The following is an 18,504-nucleotide window of genomic DNA, read 5'->3' on the forward strand; positions in this document are numbered from 1 at the left end:
AGTAGTGTCTCATGCACACTCTAAAGTTTTACCTGTAGTTTTCTATTAGCAAATTCTTATATACCTTGTAGAGGTAGTAACTGCTGTTTGCATCTCAACTAATATTTTTTTTAAGTCTTTTGTTTCCTCTTTTTAATCTCATGGCAAGTACTGTACAAACATCACTTCTAAAAGTTAGGAGTTGGAGTGATATCCAAGATATAAAAGGACCAGTAAATTTACGTTCAAGCTTACATTCACTCAAATCTAATGTAAGTTTTATTAAAAAAAATAATAATCTGTTTTCAGTGTATGGCCTAGCACTATTAGCAGTACTCTTCAAAACAGGTAAGACTTTATTTGGAAATGTATATTCTTTTAAGCCATGGGCAATGTAGATGATAGATCAATTGTGTTCATTCCAATAGAAGTTTAAATCAATAAATCATGAGGCATCCATTGCATAAATTAAAAATCTTTCTAAAAGACTCTTGAGTTTTCTGTGCATTAGTTTAGTGCATTAGGACAATTAGCATAGCACCTTCAAACTCACAGAGAGCTATGCCTGTTTTTATAAATGAAACAGTTAATAATGTTTAAATGTTCAGCAGAGAATGAAAGTACGAAGCGAGCAAGCAAGATTCATATATATATATATAATTTTAAAATATTAAATACTGAAAATCTCAGTGACTCCAGTTGGGTTAACTCCCAAGAAAATATGATCAGATTACAGCTAGGTTTATATGAATATAGGTATATAAATATTAACTAATAATGCATTTTGCTTTGTTTTTTACTTGAACTTTCTGAAATTGAACAAAATAAAAACAAGTATATTAAGTAATATGTCAAAGCTATCAGACAAAATTTATTTGAATTATTAATTTAATTCAGAAAAATTGAATCAAATCTGAACATTAATGCAGTCCAGATATTCAAAATAAATTGTTAACTAATACAGTTTTTTGGGGGGGTGGGATTTTCAATTTTATATAGAAGCATCACAATGATCAGAAAAGAATCAGAAGCATTCAATTTGATGTTTCACTTTGACTTTTCAATTTAATTCAGATAGTCAATTCAGAGATTCAACCATGTCATCATAAATTTGACTGCCCACATTTTTTTTACTTAACCCTATACTTAAATAAATCTAGATGGCATGTAACCTTTGCCCACTGCTTCTGAGCAAGAAATCTTCACTGGGTTTCAACATGAGTTTTCTCCATAAAGTTGTTTTCTCCAGAAAGATATATTAGTCAGAAGTGCTATTTCCTAGCACCTGGATATTGCTTGATGTCTTTACTTCATTGGTCTTTTTCATTAACATATCTTCTTGGAATTTTTTTTTTAATTATCATTTTTCTGCTTAAGCAATGGGTTTGCTGACTGAGCAGGGGATTGGGCTTGAAGACCTCCAAGGTCCCTTCCAATTCTGTTGGTGTTATTCTAATGAATTGGAATCACTTTAATTACTACCACCACCACACCTGACTTGATTCACTGTGGGTAGCTACAAAGGAGACCCATTATAGAGTAAACTAATGTCAACACCTCCAAGTGCATATATACTCCAAGCATATAAACACCAATATGTGTCTCATAGTGACTCATACCACGATCACCTACAATTGGACTATTGAAATATACCATACAGGGGGTTGCCCTTAAAGATTACTTGGAAGCAACAGCTGGTTCAAAATGTAGCAGTGCAACAGTGACAGATGCAGTTTGATACACGCATATGTCATCAATTCTCTAACAACTTCATTGGTTGCCAGTTTGCTTCCAGATGCAGTTCAAGATGCTGGTTATCAGCTATGAAGCCCTTCATGGCATAGAGCCTATAGGGCTACCTGTCTCCAGTGGTTTCTGCCTTGAGTCCCTTCTATTAAACAAGGGTACCTGGTGGGGCCCCAAAAGCAAATCATTTTTTTCACAACATCTGAAATAACATCCCTCAGAAATTCAGATGGCTCCCACAAGGCTTTAAGAATATAGCTGTGTTTTACTTGTTTGTTACACTCCTAGTACATTTTTAAAGGGAATGTTATTTATTCCAAATGCACATGTTCTTCTCTCCCCAGACACGTGAGAGTCACAGAACATCCCAAATTTAGTTTTAAAAAAAGCCCTGTAATGAGGGATAGGAAAGGAAGATACAATAAAATCCTTCAAATGCCTGAATAGCTGTAAGACAAACAAGGAAAGATGCAATTCTATATCACCCCATAGAAAGTGTTTAATTTGATTGATTTGATGATAATAGGATGATCAGTTTTAGCTCAAAGTGAAAGAAAATTTTTCATAATGAAAGCAGTTTGACAAAAAAAAAAAGTCAGCTACATCGTGTTATAAATTCTCTCGTTGAAGATTTCCTTCAGATGCAATTCAGGAACAGCTATTTGTTGAAGAACCTACCATTCTGAATTTCCTGGGCTAAACTGGACTTGGATAAGATAGTCTACAAAACCCTTTCCTATTAGTCAATATTTTCCTCCTGTCTGGGAAGAAGTTAAATCACAAAGCACTTCCACTGGGAATTTCAATCACTCAAAGAAAGAAAAGTGTATGATAATATGAATACTGAAATAACTTCTAGAACAGTGGTTCTCAACCTGTGGGTCAGGACCCCATTTGGGGTCGAATGACCATTTCACGGGGGTCGCCAAACAAGGCTGTCCGCCATTTTTTTCCCTTTTCCCTAGCTGTCCTACTCCCTCTTATTGGTGGCCACACCCACTTGGGGGTCACCACAACATGGGGAACTGTATTATGGGGTCACGGCATTAGAAAGGTTGAGAACCACTGTTCTAGAAACATTCTCGATAACTTACATGTTTATTTCTATGAAAGATACCTGCAGATTGTAGCTATTAATATAAATATGCTATCTGACTAATCAAGTTATTGTTGGATGGGATCTCACTGAGAAACAAAAAGAGATACTGGCATATAGTATCTCTAGAAACTGAAAGTGAAATCAGAAAATCAAGGCAGATCTCACTTTTCTGATTTCACTCTCAGTGCCCTGCATGCCAGTATCTCTTTTTGTTTCTCACTGAGATCCCATCCAACAGTAACTTGTTTGTCTTCCTTCGTCTTCAAATACAGATGTTTTTTGCTTTTGCATTTGATCGTTCCAAAGAATTGGGAAATTTAGATATTATAGTTACAAACCCCAACATTGTTTAAATAAAAAAACAAACCCATATGTTTATACAATCAAAATTTCTTTTCAGTTCCTTCAGTTGTGGATAAAACAGACAGGTGATTAATCTGTGAAGGGATGTTTATAATACATTCCTCACCTTTTCCAGAGCTAAACCATGGTGGGGAAGAGAGAACAGACTTGCTAAAACATTTAATAATTCATTTCACTTAAGTGTTTACAGCCTTTTTGCAAAAGTGCAGCATTGAGATGACTCCAATGCTTTTCAGTAAAGTATCGAAGTCCAGGTTCTCATTTCAAAAGGAAAACAGAAAGACAAATGGATAGTACTTATTAAGCAGCCGTCACTGAAACCAAAATTTTACTCGGGAAAGTCTGCAAGAGCAAGTTTTTTTAAAATATATATTCCTAAAGAAATTTGGAAGAAAACTACCAGCTCTCTCATGGTCATTTTTCTAATGTAAAATATGAAAGCTGTGGGAAAGACAGTTCAAAATCAGTTGATGTTCCAAGGTACCAGCAGCCATAGGATGCCAACTTTTAATTTCTATCAGTCACATGGAAACTAATGTTAAACAACAACATGAATACTCTGGATACTGAGAAGATATTCCGCTACTGCATCTTCCTGGAATCTCCTGTTGAGACAGCTGACTTAAAACATTGCAAGCATCTCCTGATTTCATCAAAATATAGCCACAAAATCAGGTAATCTGTCAAACATTATGTTATTGCTTGGAAAGTTGGGATTTTTCCCCCAAAAGAAGGATTTCCTAAGTAAAAAGTTTAAATATATTCGATCCTAGGGTCTTTATGAAGAAACATCATGGATCTCTCATCCATCTCTAGTGTTGCTCCACTAGAGTAATTCAGTCATTCCCATCACTTCAAAACTTCATCGATAATTCCAATAGAGATGCTCAGAAGCACCACAGTTCTAACAGAGTTGTAGTCTAAAATGACGTCTGTTGATAGAGGAGATCTATTTAGAGAATTGTTTTAAAATATGCATTGATATTTAACAGAAAGGCAGTATCTTCATCAGCAATTCTTGCATCTAATTGCAATTATAAGAAAAATGCCAAAAACGGCCACAAGGTGGCTCAGGGAAAGAAATCTGTATTTTTCTGGTAAAGGATGGAATTTTATTTTTATTTCTGCATGTTATATATACAGCTGCTGCATTCTAGAATATATATGTTACAGTCTTTCTCAAATTTACAGAATTATTTCTGGATTTTATGAATTTTTCACACACTTTGGCATGGGTGGAGATATACAGTGGTGATCTCGAGAAAAAAACAAGCATTCCCAAGATTCAGGCAGCTGTGCAATACATATTTATCTGGAAATAAACCCAGCTCAAAAAAACCTTGACTTTTCCCTTAAATAAATATAATTAGGTATGTGTTGTTGTTGGATCTTCTACTATTAAGAGATTGTTATGCTTGTTTTATAGCATTGTTTCTGAAAGGGTGGCAGCAGGCTGGTTGGTGGTCTGGTTAATAGCTTACACTACATAATTCTAAATGCATTTTGAGGTGGAGAGTATGTGATTGTCTTCCATTTCTAGAGAGCCCATAAAGGAATGATCAGCGTTTTCCCCAGGGAAATGTTTTTGAGAAGAAATCAGCTTAGTTCTACTCAAAAGGGCTCTTAGCACATATTCTTACTATATATCACTGTGGAACACCTATAAAGAGTTATGCCTTTCTGCCTAGGAGAAGAGTAGCTGAAGAATTTTACTAGCAATAGGAAAATAATTTTTTGTGTGTGCAGTAGTTGTGGTGGTGGTAGAAAATGCATGACTAATACACATTGTTTTCACTCATATCAAGAGCCTAAGAAGCAGTCAACAAGATGAAAGAAATCCAGATGTGCTTGTGTGTCACCTTTCTATTTGCATTTGGAATAGTTTATGAACTGTCTCAAGAACCAGTTTGCTTCTTTTTCTGCAATCCAATTTCCAAACATTTCCTGAGGCCCAAAGATGTCATGACCCAGGGCAGAAGTATCATCTTCCTGGAAACAACGGATCATCTGCAATCTTCCCCACTTGTTTTATGTTCTGTGGAATCTGCTGCCAGAGTTTATCCAGACAGGCCCATCATTTTCTTTATGAAAGGACTGGACAACAACACATTGCCAGATATAAAATCTTCTTACCCCTCACTTTACTTCTTATCAACTATGAAGAATGTTTTCCTTTTCCCTCTTCAGGAGGACATTTTATTCCAGGACACGCCTCTATTGTCATGGTATCTTCAGGTAAGATGGCTCTGAATAGCCAGAGAAAAGGGCAACATTAATTCCAGCTGACCTGTTCTGTTGATTCTGTTATTACTTTTTCATTTATCTGAAGAAACATTCTCCTTTGGGAGTTGTGTTTGACTCCAGTCCCATTCACTCAATATTCAAGGATCTTCCTTAGATTTTCAACTGTCACATGGTTTTACTACTTATGGAGTCTTGATTGTATTCCACATCTTTAATTCTTTATATTCTATATTATACATTTTGCTAGCAATCTTAAGTATTTACCAGAAGAGAAAATGGAAAAAAAATATAGATCAAATAAAAAAATCAATTTGGATATGGCAAAAAGAATATTACACACAATGTACTATATGACATGCTACAGGAAACTTTCTGTTTTCTTTTCTTTAACATTAAGTGTACCTTGTCCTCATAGTGCAGTGGGATTATTCAGTAAGACTCTAGTCTAGCTTATCCACAGCACTTCCAGGAATGATTATGAGACTGCTTCTAAAAAAAAAAAAGTCAATCTTGATTCAGAATACTTTCCCAAACATAAAAGTTAGATGGAAAGGATTTTACTTGATCTTCACTGCTCTCTTGAAGAGTAAAGAAATAAAGTTAAGAGGTTGCCTGAACTCTGCAAAATTAATACAACATATCAGGAAATAACCACATTGGCTCTCTACCCTTTGAAAAATTATTCTCTAAGAACAAAGGCCATCACCAGGTCAGGCTATTAATCTATACAGCAGCAGCTCTGCAGATTTTTAGGAAGGAGGGTTAAGCATGATCTAATTTCTGACTCATTTAAAAGGAGATAACAATTGCATTTGAGATATTCTACATGTGCTTGGAAAAAGCTATCCACACTAAGGATGAATTTTTTTTTTTTAATATTATGTTATACCTTGGTAGTGACATTAAAAGAGCAATATGAACATTTTTCCTGAAGTCTTTGAACTTTTGCTTAACGTATTTTTATTTGGGCACAGTTTTCACCCTATGTAAAATATTGCCTTTAAGACTTGCATTCTGAACAAGTTGTAGCAGTATTTATGTACTGATCACAATACGTTTTGTTACTTAAAGCTTTCCGAGTATATTAAAAAAATGCAGAAATTATCAGTATAACTTATATTAGTGAATCCATTGGGAAATAAATATATTTTTAAAAGCCTACTTTGGTTAGCACAAATACACACACACATGTATATGTGGGAGTGTACACAAACACATCACAGACACATCATGCAATATCTTGATTAAGTCAGAATCTCAGGGATAAAGCTTACATATACAATTTAGCATATCACATCCAGAACTTGAATCTATAACATCTTAGTTAAGTTGTACTATACGGATATGATTTCTTCACTGGAAATACAAGAAATATTGCTTTAGCTTAGCTAGTTGTTATTTCTTGCTTATATATCAATTTTGAATTTTTTCAGGTCAATACAACAAAGGAGAAATATTGGACCTATATTATTTCTGATGCAATCAGACTCGCAGTAATGTGGAAATATGGAGGAATTTATATGGACACTGATGTTATTTCCATCAAACCTATCCCAGCAGTTAATTTTTTGGCAGCTCAGTCTTCCCAGTTCTCCAGCAATGGGGTCTTTGGTTTTCAGCATCATCATTGGTTCATCTGGGATTGCATGAATGATTTTGTTCATAATTACAATGGAGACATCTGGGGAAATCAGGGACCTTACTTATTTACAAGAATACTAAAGAAGCAATGCAATCTTAGAAATTTTGAGAATGTGGAAGACCACATATGCTACAATATTTCCTTTTTGCACCCTCAACGTTTCTATCCCATTCCTTTTAAAACATGGGAAAAGTACTATGAAGTATGGATCACAAAGCCAGAGTTCAATCATTCCTATGCTTTGCACTTATGGAACTTCATGAACCAGAAAAAGAAAAAGAATATGACCATTGGAAGCCACACACTTGTGGAAAACTTGTTCAGAACATATTGTCCGAGTACATATAGATTCGAGCTACACAAGACACAGTTGCCCCAAAATAAAACTAATTAAGGTTGTAATCCGGTTGCTTTTGTAATAGTTCTCCAAGAACCTTGGGAATCCCTTCCTTTCTTTTTATTCCAGTCTCTGATGCTGAATATTTGAAAGGCCAGGAAATCAAGACCTCCAAAAACCATAAGAAAGCAAGAATAGTATATGCACAGTGCTGGAAAAATGAGAATATACCATCAGGGGAAGAAGTGATAAGAAAAATCCTGGATTGTGCTGAGATGGACAAATTAACAAAAGAGATAAAAGAAAAGGAAGACACAGAGTATTATATAACATGGAACAAGTGGTATGACTGGTTGGAGACTAGAAATAATAGAGGAGAATAAATATGGAAAGGTCAAAAGTGAAAATATGTGTATAATAATGTATAATAATAATAATATGAATTATTCTTAGTAAGAAGTAGAATATGAAGGAAGAAAAATGTAAATAAGAAACAACGGGGCAATAAGGACAAATATTCTAAAGAAGAATAAGGGGGGAAATGTAAATAATAGAAGATTACCGTTACGTAATCGCTGTTAAAAAGAGGGGGGGGGAGTATATACTTTGTGTGTATGTGTGTTATGTTTTGCTTTGTTTTGTTTTGTTGGTTAAAAATAAAATAAAAAATAAATAAATAAAAAGAAAACAGTAAATTCTGGGTGGGAGGAGACAGAAAGAATCAAAGCAAGTTAAGGCTCCCTTCCCTTCCCCTCCCCCCCCCATCCATCATGCTACTGACACTCAGTGGGGGTTTTGACCAGCCACTCGTCTGCTCAGAAATATAAAACAGGAGTGAAACTTTTCTCTTCTCTACCAAACAGGAAGACTCTAATCCTACCTTGAGTTTTTTCTATAATTCCAGCATATCACAACTATGGTTTGAAACTCAGCAATCCTTCAAATATTAATTTAGCAATCTTCAAAGATAATATTTAACACTTTCAGAAACAGGGACTGAATGAGTAATATACATAGAACCTCTGTCTGCGCCCAGGAAATATACAACTTTTTTTTAGGCTTTTCCAAAGGTAAATCTTTTCGCCATTTTCATTTCACACTAGAAAACTAAAGTCTGTGTTGTAGTGATGGCAGACCCCAATGCTATATGGGAAGCAGTCACATGCAATAGCCATAGCCTAAATTTGCTAAGAACAGAGGTTTGTTATTTTTAAAACAAAATAAAACTAATACTTTTAAATGTATGTTATTGATATTTTATTGTTAAGCAAATATTTTTATGGGAGCTTGTGTTTGAATAGGGATGATAAGTTGCAAATCAGAGATGAGATGATAACCTTTTATCATAGTTTCTAGTACCTCTGTAAAACTACTCATGACTTCGAGGTAGCAATGAGGACACAATATGGGGACTCCTTAAAGATTGATTTGTGCTTGGAGCACCAACTATGAATTTACATGTAATTTATTTCTATTCCTCTTAACAGCAACCTATGAAATGTTTCTTTTATCAATTGTCCTTGATGAAAGTTTATGAAATTATCATTACTGATAAGATGTTATCTCTGGCTATGAAAAAAATAATTTCATATTTACTATTGCTTTTAGCTGAAAACAGTAACAATAAAGAAATTTAGAAGCTAGTAACTTGTGATAGCTTCATATCAAATGAATATATGTTTAACATTAAGGAAAAAGAGCAGGAATGGAATATATATTATCCACAGCAGGTTTATTTTTATCTGTAACCTCAATACTTTCTCCAATAGGGCACTTAAACACTGTTGAAACATGCTCTTTCACATGGAACTATTCTAGTTGGCACTTAATAGAGCACTACATTCCTAATAGCAAATCTGCTGCACCAAGTCTCTCCATGAACAAGATCATACTTACTAGGAAGAATATCCCATATGGTCTCCTTTGCAATTTGTTCAGCCAGTTTCCCATTTCAAGTAAAACTATGCAATATACACATGCACACATCTCTCTTGGAACCAAGCTCACTGGCTTAGCTGGTGGGTCTTCTCTGTTCAGAAACATGAACTGGTTGCTCTCCACTCTTTCATGTTCTTCTTGCATCTTCTGAAGTTTATATGTGTTTTCATTTATAATAAATTATGCTGAAAACTATTTTTAATGTTTGGCAAAATAAGCTTAAATTCTCAGGCACTATGTAATAATCTTTGTAAGGCAAACCCAAACCCAATAATTAGCAAAGTGATCCTACAACAGTCTCCTCTGATGCAGAGCTAGCAAAGAAAAGGGAAATAAGGGAGAAAGAATGAGAAAAATGTCAGTAGACATTTTCTGACTTTATTCACCTATGTTTGCCGGCAACTTTATAACTGGCCAGTACTGCAGTTGTGATAATATCAGAAATGTTGCTGTGCAATGGGGGCTTTAAAAAGTTGTAAATACAGCACCGATAGTTTTGGAATGTAACATTTTGGTAGCAATAAATAATGAAATGAATAGATGAACTGAATGAATGTAACGATAATGTGAAATGAAACTAGCTTTTTTAAAAAAAAATCATTTGCTGTATAAGGATGTCATTTATAATTATTGAAGTACACATCACTAAAGTATACAAGATTTTCTCAGTGTTGTGTATACTGTGTTATGGATACATTTCTTATTCATTTTTCAGTGACCAGTTGAATGCCTCAAGATGTAACAAATTTGTCTAAAGGTGTGATTTTATTCTTACTAACCAGGGACTAATCCTAATGTATTACTCCAAATAGACACGTATAGAAACAAACTAAAGTATAGATTCATTGTCAATTGGTTCCAGGAGGTCTGATGAGTACCCAAAATAATGACTACTAGGCAAATTTTTCCCATAAGGAATAATACAGTGAGTCAAAAGACACTGACAAATTCTAGTCTGTGTGTTGAATACAAAACAAACAATGAGAACTGGGACAAAACTTTTGTGTCAAAATGCATTAAGTACCAAATTCGATGACTTTCAAATTAATTGAGTACCAAAGTGCCACTTTATTAATGTATGTAGAAATGTTAACTTTGGACATGCATTAAGATTGCTTAATGATAAAACTAAGTAAAATCCAAAGAATCTACTGCAATGTTTCTCAATCTTGGAAACTTTTAGCTATGTGGATTTCAAGTCCAAGAATTCCCCAGCCAGCATTTCTGAAGTTGAAATCCACACACCAAGATTGAGAAACACTAATCCAGTGTTTCTCAACCTTGACAATTTTAAGGCATGTGGACTTCAATTCCCAGAATTCTGGGAGTTGAAGTCCACATGCCTTAAAATTGTCAAGATTGAGAAACACTGCGACTAATCTAATACAATTTAATAATGGCCTCTTCTGAGAACAAGGATGGAGGTAGACGATTATATTTCTGCTTCAGGTTTAGAAAAATAAATCACAAGTTTATTTTAAGAGAAATAAAAGAATGAATTTCAGGAACGAGATACATGCTAATGTATGGATAGATGTGAATTAGACTTGGTTTCGATTCAATTACAGAATGTTATCACACTTTAATAGGAAAAAGTCTCAAGCTGATCTATGAGCCCTCAATTGTACACTGACGAAGCCTGAGTTTATTCTGTGGCTGGGCCTGATGATGAAACCGCTTCCCGGTTAATATAAGCTTAGCCCCCCACACTGTAGGAAGAGGTTTTCTGTATTCTCTACTTTGTGTTTGTATTTTAAGACCTATGTGACATAAAAAGGTCAGCATTTGTCTTTTCTGGAACCTGACCAGAATTGTTTGATATGTTCTATACCCAGAAAGGGACTTCTTCCTTCTTTCACTATTTAGTTAAGCAAACTTTAAAAATGCAAAAAGAAAGGAACTTTCCAGCTTTCTCTCATCAATGCCTGATAATTTTGGAAGGCTTCACTTATTCTCTGAGGTTTATTAAGTGATGCCTCGTTTTCCATCCTCTTGAAATGTAGACCCCCTGGGTTGCTACTTCGGCTTTCTTTGGAGACCCCAATCACAAATTAAGGGATCTCTTTCCCCCATTCAGGGGCATTTTGACCGTTTAGCGCTGCACACACGGATACAACTGAAGCTCTCAGCAGAAAGCAGCCCCAACCTTTGGCCTTGTGTCCTCTCTGCTGGTGGTGATGAGACACCAAACCAGAAACGGAGAGACAGCTTTGTTATTCAACAAGCGAAGCCTTTAACAGACCCCCGAGGACCAATATTTTAGTAAACTGTGATTGCCCGATCCTCCCTCGTTGTACACTGTGGATAGATTACAGCCGGAATGAAGCTTAAACAAGCAAGAGAAAGCAATCAGGTGCCGTGTTTTCATAAATTACTACAGCAACAGCTTGGCTTGGGGGACGGTTTACCAGCTGTTTCCAGCCCTCCTGGGAGAAGCTCCGGAGGCGCAGTAGAGCCTCGGAATTGCTTTCAGGCTTCACCTCTGACGTTGCAAATTTCGGGCCGAGAAAGTGATTCGTTGCTGTGGGGAACCGGCGATGGGATCTTTGCCTGGGTGGTGTTGAATTTCCTGGGTGGGAGGGGAGAGACGGAGGATTTCAACGCCGAGTTTTGTCTCCAACCCGCGCTGTTCGCATCGGCCTTTTTAAGCGCGAGTGCAGGCACACAATCACAATCACCATACATACAGTTCTGCTTCACAAAATATGCTTCCTGCGGGCAGGTAAGGATTTGCTTTGTTGGAAATATAGTCCTGTGCTTTAATACCAAAAAAAGCTGGAGACGGGAGAAGGGGAGGGAGAGGAGGGAGAGGAGGAGGAGGTGGGACTACGCCTTGCTCACTCTTCCCATGTTTGCATCGCTTTCTCGGTTAACCATTGCCAGCTTTGTTAATGGCTGAGCGAGTCTAGCATATCTGAATAATAATATTGTGGCTACTGAACAGGGAACGAAATGATCTCCCTCTGCGATCCGTTTTCCCCAGCCCAACTTTTTCTTCGAAAGCCGTTTCCTTTGCAACCTCCTTAGGCCCGAAGAATGCGAGGCCCCTGGACAATACGTGGCTTATAAACGGGAGAGGGGTGAAGGGAAACCGAGGCGGTGCGTCAGATACGGTTTAAGTAACAAAGCGGCTGTCCGAATTCTCGAAGGGCGCTCCTTGCCCAGTCTGAAGCCGCGTGTGGGAGGCTGCTGGCCTCGAGAAGTTCCATGACTTGGAACAAGATGTTTGATCGGTCAATCGGGGCCCGTTGCCTGTTTGTAGCTGTTGAGGCTTTAGCATTTCTGAAGGTCTCGAAATTGGCTCGCGTTTCCAGTTGCAAAGGAAAGGCTGATCATAAATTGGTTCTTTTTTTATGAGGACAAGAGATCCCGTAGAGTTGGACAGATTGTAGCCTGCATTCAGAGAGGGAAATGGACAGATCTAAGCATCTTGTGAGCTAAATACTTAACCCTCGTGGGTTGTATACTAGAATTCTTTCAGGTTGACCTGAGTCAGGTCAAAACAGAGGGATCAGAACATGCTTATTATTTTCACATCCAAAGGCACACTTTTAGTAGCACCTACCACACTGTTCCTGTCCTGTTTTCTGCCAAAAAATAATGAAAGCTGGAATTTTATCATGTTTTCATTGTGCTGAGAATCCTGTCAGTTTAAACCTGAAAAATTAATTCCTTTCCAAACCAGGTAGAATTGGCATCAGCCAGTGTGATCAAAAGGAGCATTAGGATTGCAGGGTTCTCTAATGAAAATGTCAACTGAAAGCCTGGGAAAGGTAGAGCTTTCCATAGGTTTGATTCAGATGTGCTTCAGACCTGTAAGAGCATAGATAGTTTAAAAACGGCATTAACTTCAATGAGGAAGCCTGAATAAAGAGACAACCTTTTAATGAGTAGTGTATTAATCAGAATAAAGCTGGAAGGTACCTTGGAGGTCTTCTAGTACAACCTCCTGCTCAAGCAGGAGAACCTATAACCATTTCAGATAAGTGACAGTCCAGTCTTTCATTAAAAACCTCCAGAAGCACCCACAACTTCTCACAGCAAACTGTTCCACAATTTTCCTTACTGTTAGGATAGGAAGTTTCTCCTTCATTCCAGGTTGCTTCTCTCCTTGATTAGTTTCCATCCTCGTATGATGTCCCAAGCAACTCTGAATTGTTTTCAAAGCCTGCCTAGCCCTTGCACGTATGTTTCACCTTTTTGGGTGAATATTTGAGCTATGTAGGACTTTAGGTTCAATTTCCAAAGGGAAGTACACAGGGAAGTACGCTCCTGGGAGTACACAGGAGTGAGTCTTAACACCTATCTACATCAGAAGTTACATGGAGAGAGATTTTTCCACGGACTGGAGGGGATGTAGTTTTGTGTGCTGCCTACACCCTGTAGATGGAGCTTTGTTTTATGTGAACCGGTTGCTGGCATGCTGCAGCCCAGTACTGGTCCACAGACTGGGGGTTGGGGACCCCTGATCTACATCATTTCAAAAGTTGTGCTTTCTTTTTGGTTGCACAAGTTTTGTGGAAACTTGGAAAGACTCCGTGCTGGTCTAAAGTGTTGCTACATTTGTGTCCCTCTTCCCCCTTTTTCAGTTTTGCTAATTGAGGTGCATAGCTCTTACACCTCTGAATTGTATTGGAAAGGAATCCTCGTAAACAGCATAGCACTTAATGAATGAAAAATGTTAATTGCATATAATGTGCTCTGAATAGCTCTCTTTCATTTAATAAAGATGAGAGCTTTGTGTTGATCACAAGGAGAGATTCGCACAAGATGGTCCACTGTTTTTCAACTTTGACAACTTTAAGATGTGTGGAATTCAGTTCCCCAAATTCCCATCCAGGATGGGTGGATGTGGAATTCTGGAAGTTGAAGTTCACTCATTTTCCCATTTTAAAGTTGCTACAATTGAGAAACACTGGGATTGTCATTCTTAAATGAAAGGAGAGGTAACAGTTGTTTTGGACATATCCATCAATTAATAAAGACCATCTTATTTGTCTCTTGAGAAACCTATATGCGGGTCAAAAAGCAACAGTGAGAACTGGACACAGAACCACTGATTGGTTCAAAATTGGGAAAGGAGTCTGGCAAGGCTGTATTCTGTCGCCATGCCTATTTAAATTATATGCAGAACACATCGTGAGAAAGGCAGGACTAGATGAATCAAAAGTTGGAAATAAGATTTCTGGGAGAAATATCAACAACCTAAGATATGCAAATGATACTACTCTAATGGCAGAAAGTGAAGAGGAACTAAAGAGCCTCTTGATGCGGGTAAAGGAGAGTGCAAAAGTTGTCTTGAAACTCAACATTAAGAAAACCAAGATCATGGCATCTGGCCTTCTCAATTCCTGACAAATAGATGGGGAAGAAATGGAGGTAGTGACAGATTTTATCTTCCTGGACTCCAAAATCACCACAGATGGGGACTGCAGCCAAGAAATTAAAAGACGCTTGCTCCTAGGGAGGAAAGCTATGGCAAATCTAGACAGCATACTAAAAAGCAGAGACATCATCCTGCCAACAAAAGTACGTATAGTCAAGGCCATGGTTTTCCCAGTTGCAATGTATGGCTGTGAAAGTTGGACCATAAGAAAGGCTGAACGCCAAAGAATTGAGGCCTTTGAACTATGGTGCTGGAGAAGACTCCTACGAGTCCCCAGGACTGCAAGGCAATCAAACTGTTCAGTCCTAGAGAAGATCAACCTTGACTTCTCTTTAGAAGGCCAGATCCTGAAGTTGAAACTCAAATACTTTGGCTACCTAATGAGAAGGAAGGACTCACTGGAGAACAGCCTAATGCTGGGAAAGATTGAGAGCAATAGAAGAACGGGACAACAGAGAATGAGGTGGCTGGATGGAATCACTGAAGCAGTAAGCATGAGCTTATATGGACTCCAGAAGATGGTAGAGGACAGGAGGCCTGGAGGAATGTCCATGAGGTCGCAATGGGTCGGACACGACTTTGCAACTAACAACAGCAACAATCAATCAATCAATAAATGATTCAACATTATTTTAGCCCCCTGAACTCATTTACTGTGAGATGGGTGGCAAATAAATTCAATAAATAAATACATAAATAAATTTCTGATGGGATTGCTTCAGGGCAAGGCTGGTTGTTGTTCAGCTCTTGTAGGAAATCCATGTCCCCTACATTGAAATCAGATTTTATAGGTTAATCACACAAAGTGGGCATGACCCAAAACCATGTTTCTTGCTTAGAATTACTATTTCTAAAACTTAATTAACATATGCAGGCTTTGTAATGGTCATACATGGTTTTGCCAGAAATTCAAATTGTTTGCTTCCAGCCCCAAAAACCACTATTTCCCCCATCCCAAAGATGGGATTTCAGATGACCATTAGGTGACCTGAATGATATAAATCAATTGCCTAAAATACAACCTCCAATAAGTGGATGCCATTCATTCCTACAAGAAAAGAAAAGTAGCATAGCTATCACTATAGCTATGCTCAAGTCTCATTAGTGAAAGTGTACAGACTCAATCACAGTTTTGTTTGCATCAACCTTGTGAACTCTCAAGTTTCCTCTTGAAAAATGAATTCAAAATGGACAGTGATTAATATTTATATGTTAATGTGTATACGTGTGTTATATATGTCTATAGGTAGATATATACTTTTTTTTGAGAGCAGGCAACAGAATTTCATTTTTAATGGGGGCCAGTGTGCTCACAGTAAAAAATGACAATAAGGGCTATCTTTTACCATTGAGAGAACATTCCACTGGACCAGAGTATATTTGTACTGCTTTTGGCAGAACGTTGGAGTCTTGTTACCATTACACAAGACACACCTGGTAACGCACTGTTGCTCAACACAACTGTCCCATTGCAGATGAGTAAGAGAACCAAGTTGATTATAACAGCTATTCTGTGTTGAAATCATGGTATGTATCTTTTTGCAAGCAGTTTCTCCCTCTTTTGCCTGAATCCTAGAGAAAACATTTTGAGTATTGCAAAAATGATTTCTCTGTTAGCATTAGGAGAAATATATCCTATGATTTCAATCCTGTATAGACTTATATGTACACTACTTCCGTTGAATTTATGGAGGGAAATAGTTTTAATTGTGCTGTGAAAGATAGTGTAATATTTACAAACAATTTTGCATGCCCTTGTTTAAATTATTTTCAGATTTTATGGAGTGTTTTTAATAATATGCTAATAATATCTCAAACTTTACTGAATAATAAACATTACTTGAAATTATTTAGGTTTTCATAAGCAGACCTCAATGTATCTAGCTTCATCCTTGGCCAATTATATACAGAACAATATATAAACATATACTTTTTATATGAAAATGATAATATCTTAAAAATAGTGAAAACCCATCATTTTATTCTATGGTAAACAGAAAACTCAATATATTACTAAGGCTAAATTATGTTTATGTTCTAAAAAGCTATTACTCTCACATAATATATTAAGGTAACATGTTCTCTGTAATGTAAACTTTTCATATAATATTAAGTAGTTACTGTTTCCGACTTGGGCAGTATCTTTGAAATATTCCCTTCTAAGTCACATACTCAGTTCTGAAGTGTTTATGTGCCTATGTGGTCAATACAGCTGCTTTTTGGTTATTACTGAAATTTTCATTATCAAGCTTATGGGTCTGCAAATACATGTCTTAGATTGATTTTTCACTATAGGGAGTTCAGTAGCACTTTTATTTTCTATCTGTAGTTACAATATGTACACTTTTGGAGCCCTTTGTCTGAGAAAGCTATGTATAAATTCTGAATAATATCTGTATGCCTTTCAGCATATAGATATTGTATGTTTTTTCAGTCTGAAATCTGAAACATTTCTATTGATAACTCGTGTTATATTTGAATTGTTAGTGAATTAATTAGAAAATGAATTATGTAATAATTAAGTGAATTAAGTCACATATTTATCTTACTCTTATATTAATTGAGTTACAGTTGACTTTTGAGTATATATTTGTGCTATGATGTAATTTAACATGCAAATGCTAATAGACTTGTTGTTTGAATATTAGTATGGAATAAAAGTAAAAATAAGCCAATTTTGTAATGTCCAGTTCAGTATACACATTTCAAGTACAGGTAGTCCTTAATGGTAATCAATTTCCATTGCTGATTGATGCAGTCATAAAGTGTGACTGTGCTTCTTAGCAAGGCGCAGTTCTGGTAGTCACGTGACTGTGCCTATTATCAATGGCAGTTCTGGCAGTACCCAGTTATTATCATTAAGTGAGGATTTCAAATGACCATGACTTTAACTTTCCTGCCAACTTCTTTGACTTTGCTTGTGGAAGCTGGTAAGAAAGGCATAACTCGTGTTCACATGACTGTCGCATGCTAAGATGAAATCTGAGCCAGTTGATAAGTGCCCAGATCGTAATCATATGAGTGGTCATTAAACAAGAACTACATATCTTCAAGTAAATATGTTACTGTTACTTTCTTTCCGTTCTGATTCACTTGTATCTTCTTGTTTTTCCTAGCCTTTTGTATCTAATATTTATTACCCATTTCCGCTGCCTACATCTCGACATTATTGGATAGATATGCCAGGTTCCACGTTTCCTGTGAACTTCCAGCGCACCTGTGATTTTTCGGGCAACATGCTAGCCAACCCTTCTGTAATCCCAGCCTTTAAATTCCAGCTGCGGCGAGAAACCATTGACTGGAGGCGATTCAGTGCCATTGATGTGGAACGGGTAACTCGTGAGCTGGATATTGGCACTCTTCAGGAAAATATCAATGGTGTCACCTTTTGTAACCTTGATGCGGAAAAGTGCCCCTATTGTCAGCAGCCAGTAGACCCTGTTCTCCTTAAGGTTCTGAAGATGGCCCAACTGACCATCGAATATTTGTTGCACTCTCAGGAGTTCTTAAGTATGAACTTGGCACTCCAAGAGGAGCAGCACCAGGCAGTCCTTGAAGACTGCAAGCGTATCAAGTATGACCTGGATAAGCAAGCAGAAGAATTAAAGGGGGTGAAGGAAGAGAGCAGGAGACGGAAAAAAATGATTGCCACCCAACAGCTGCTCTTGCAAGCTGGGGCCAACAACTACCACAAGGTGAGGTGTAGGTACAGCAACTACATGAGAAATTTATTCAGTCTGTATTTTAACAGAAAATGTGCCTAATTTTTC

The 18,504-nt window shown here is 36.9% G+C and overlaps 2 protein-coding genes across 10 annotated transcripts in view; both read left to right on the forward strand.

Moving 5' to 3' along the window:
• The first annotated feature begins 200 nt into the window (after positions 1 to 200).
• A4GNT (alpha-1,4-N-acetylglucosaminyltransferase) lies at positions 201 to 7,727 on the forward strand. 8 transcript variants are annotated; one of them, XM_039364037.1, is made up of 4 exons: positions 201 to 327; positions 3,225 to 3,862; positions 4,993 to 5,422; positions 6,865 to 7,727. In XM_039364037.1, the coding sequence occupies exons 3-4, from the start codon at positions 5,015 to 5,017 to the stop codon at positions 7,465 to 7,467; spliced, it is 1,011 nt and encodes a 336-aa protein (XP_039219971.1). In that variant the 5' UTR covers positions 201 to 327; positions 3,225 to 3,862; positions 4,993 to 5,014; the 3' UTR covers positions 7,468 to 7,727. The 8 variants fall into 8 exon arrangements, with proteins under 8 accessions (XP_039219971.1, XP_039219988.1, XP_039220019.1 ...); XM_039364054.1 differs by having other exon boundaries at positions 3,369 to 3,862; XM_039364072.1 differs by having other exon boundaries at positions 229 to 327; positions 3,668 to 3,862.
• Positions 7,728 to 11,642: 3,915 nt separating this feature from the next.
• DZIP1L (DAZ interacting zinc finger protein 1 like) overlaps positions 11,643 to 18,504 on the forward strand; it is a 30,597-nt gene continuing 23,735 nt past the window's right edge. The window contains exons 1-2 of one of the 2 annotated variants that reach the window (XM_039364104.1): positions 11,643 to 12,070; positions 17,851 to 18,429. In XM_039364104.1, coding sequence (XP_039220038.1) covers positions 11,669 to 12,070; positions 17,851 to 18,429 — 981 coding nt within the window. In that variant the 5' untranslated portion in view covers positions 11,643 to 11,668. The remainder of the gene's footprint in view (positions 12,071 to 17,850; positions 18,430 to 18,504) is intronic. The other variant, XM_039364095.1, reaches the window with a different exon arrangement.

The sequence above is a fragment of the Crotalus tigris genome, unplaced genomic scaffold, assembly GCF_016545835.1.
Source record: "Crotalus tigris isolate CLP2741 ecotype Arizona unplaced genomic scaffold, ASM1654583v1 scf7180000017591.2836849, whole genome shotgun sequence".
Lineage (NCBI taxonomy): Eukaryota > Metazoa > Chordata > Lepidosauria > Squamata > Viperidae > Crotalus > Crotalus tigris.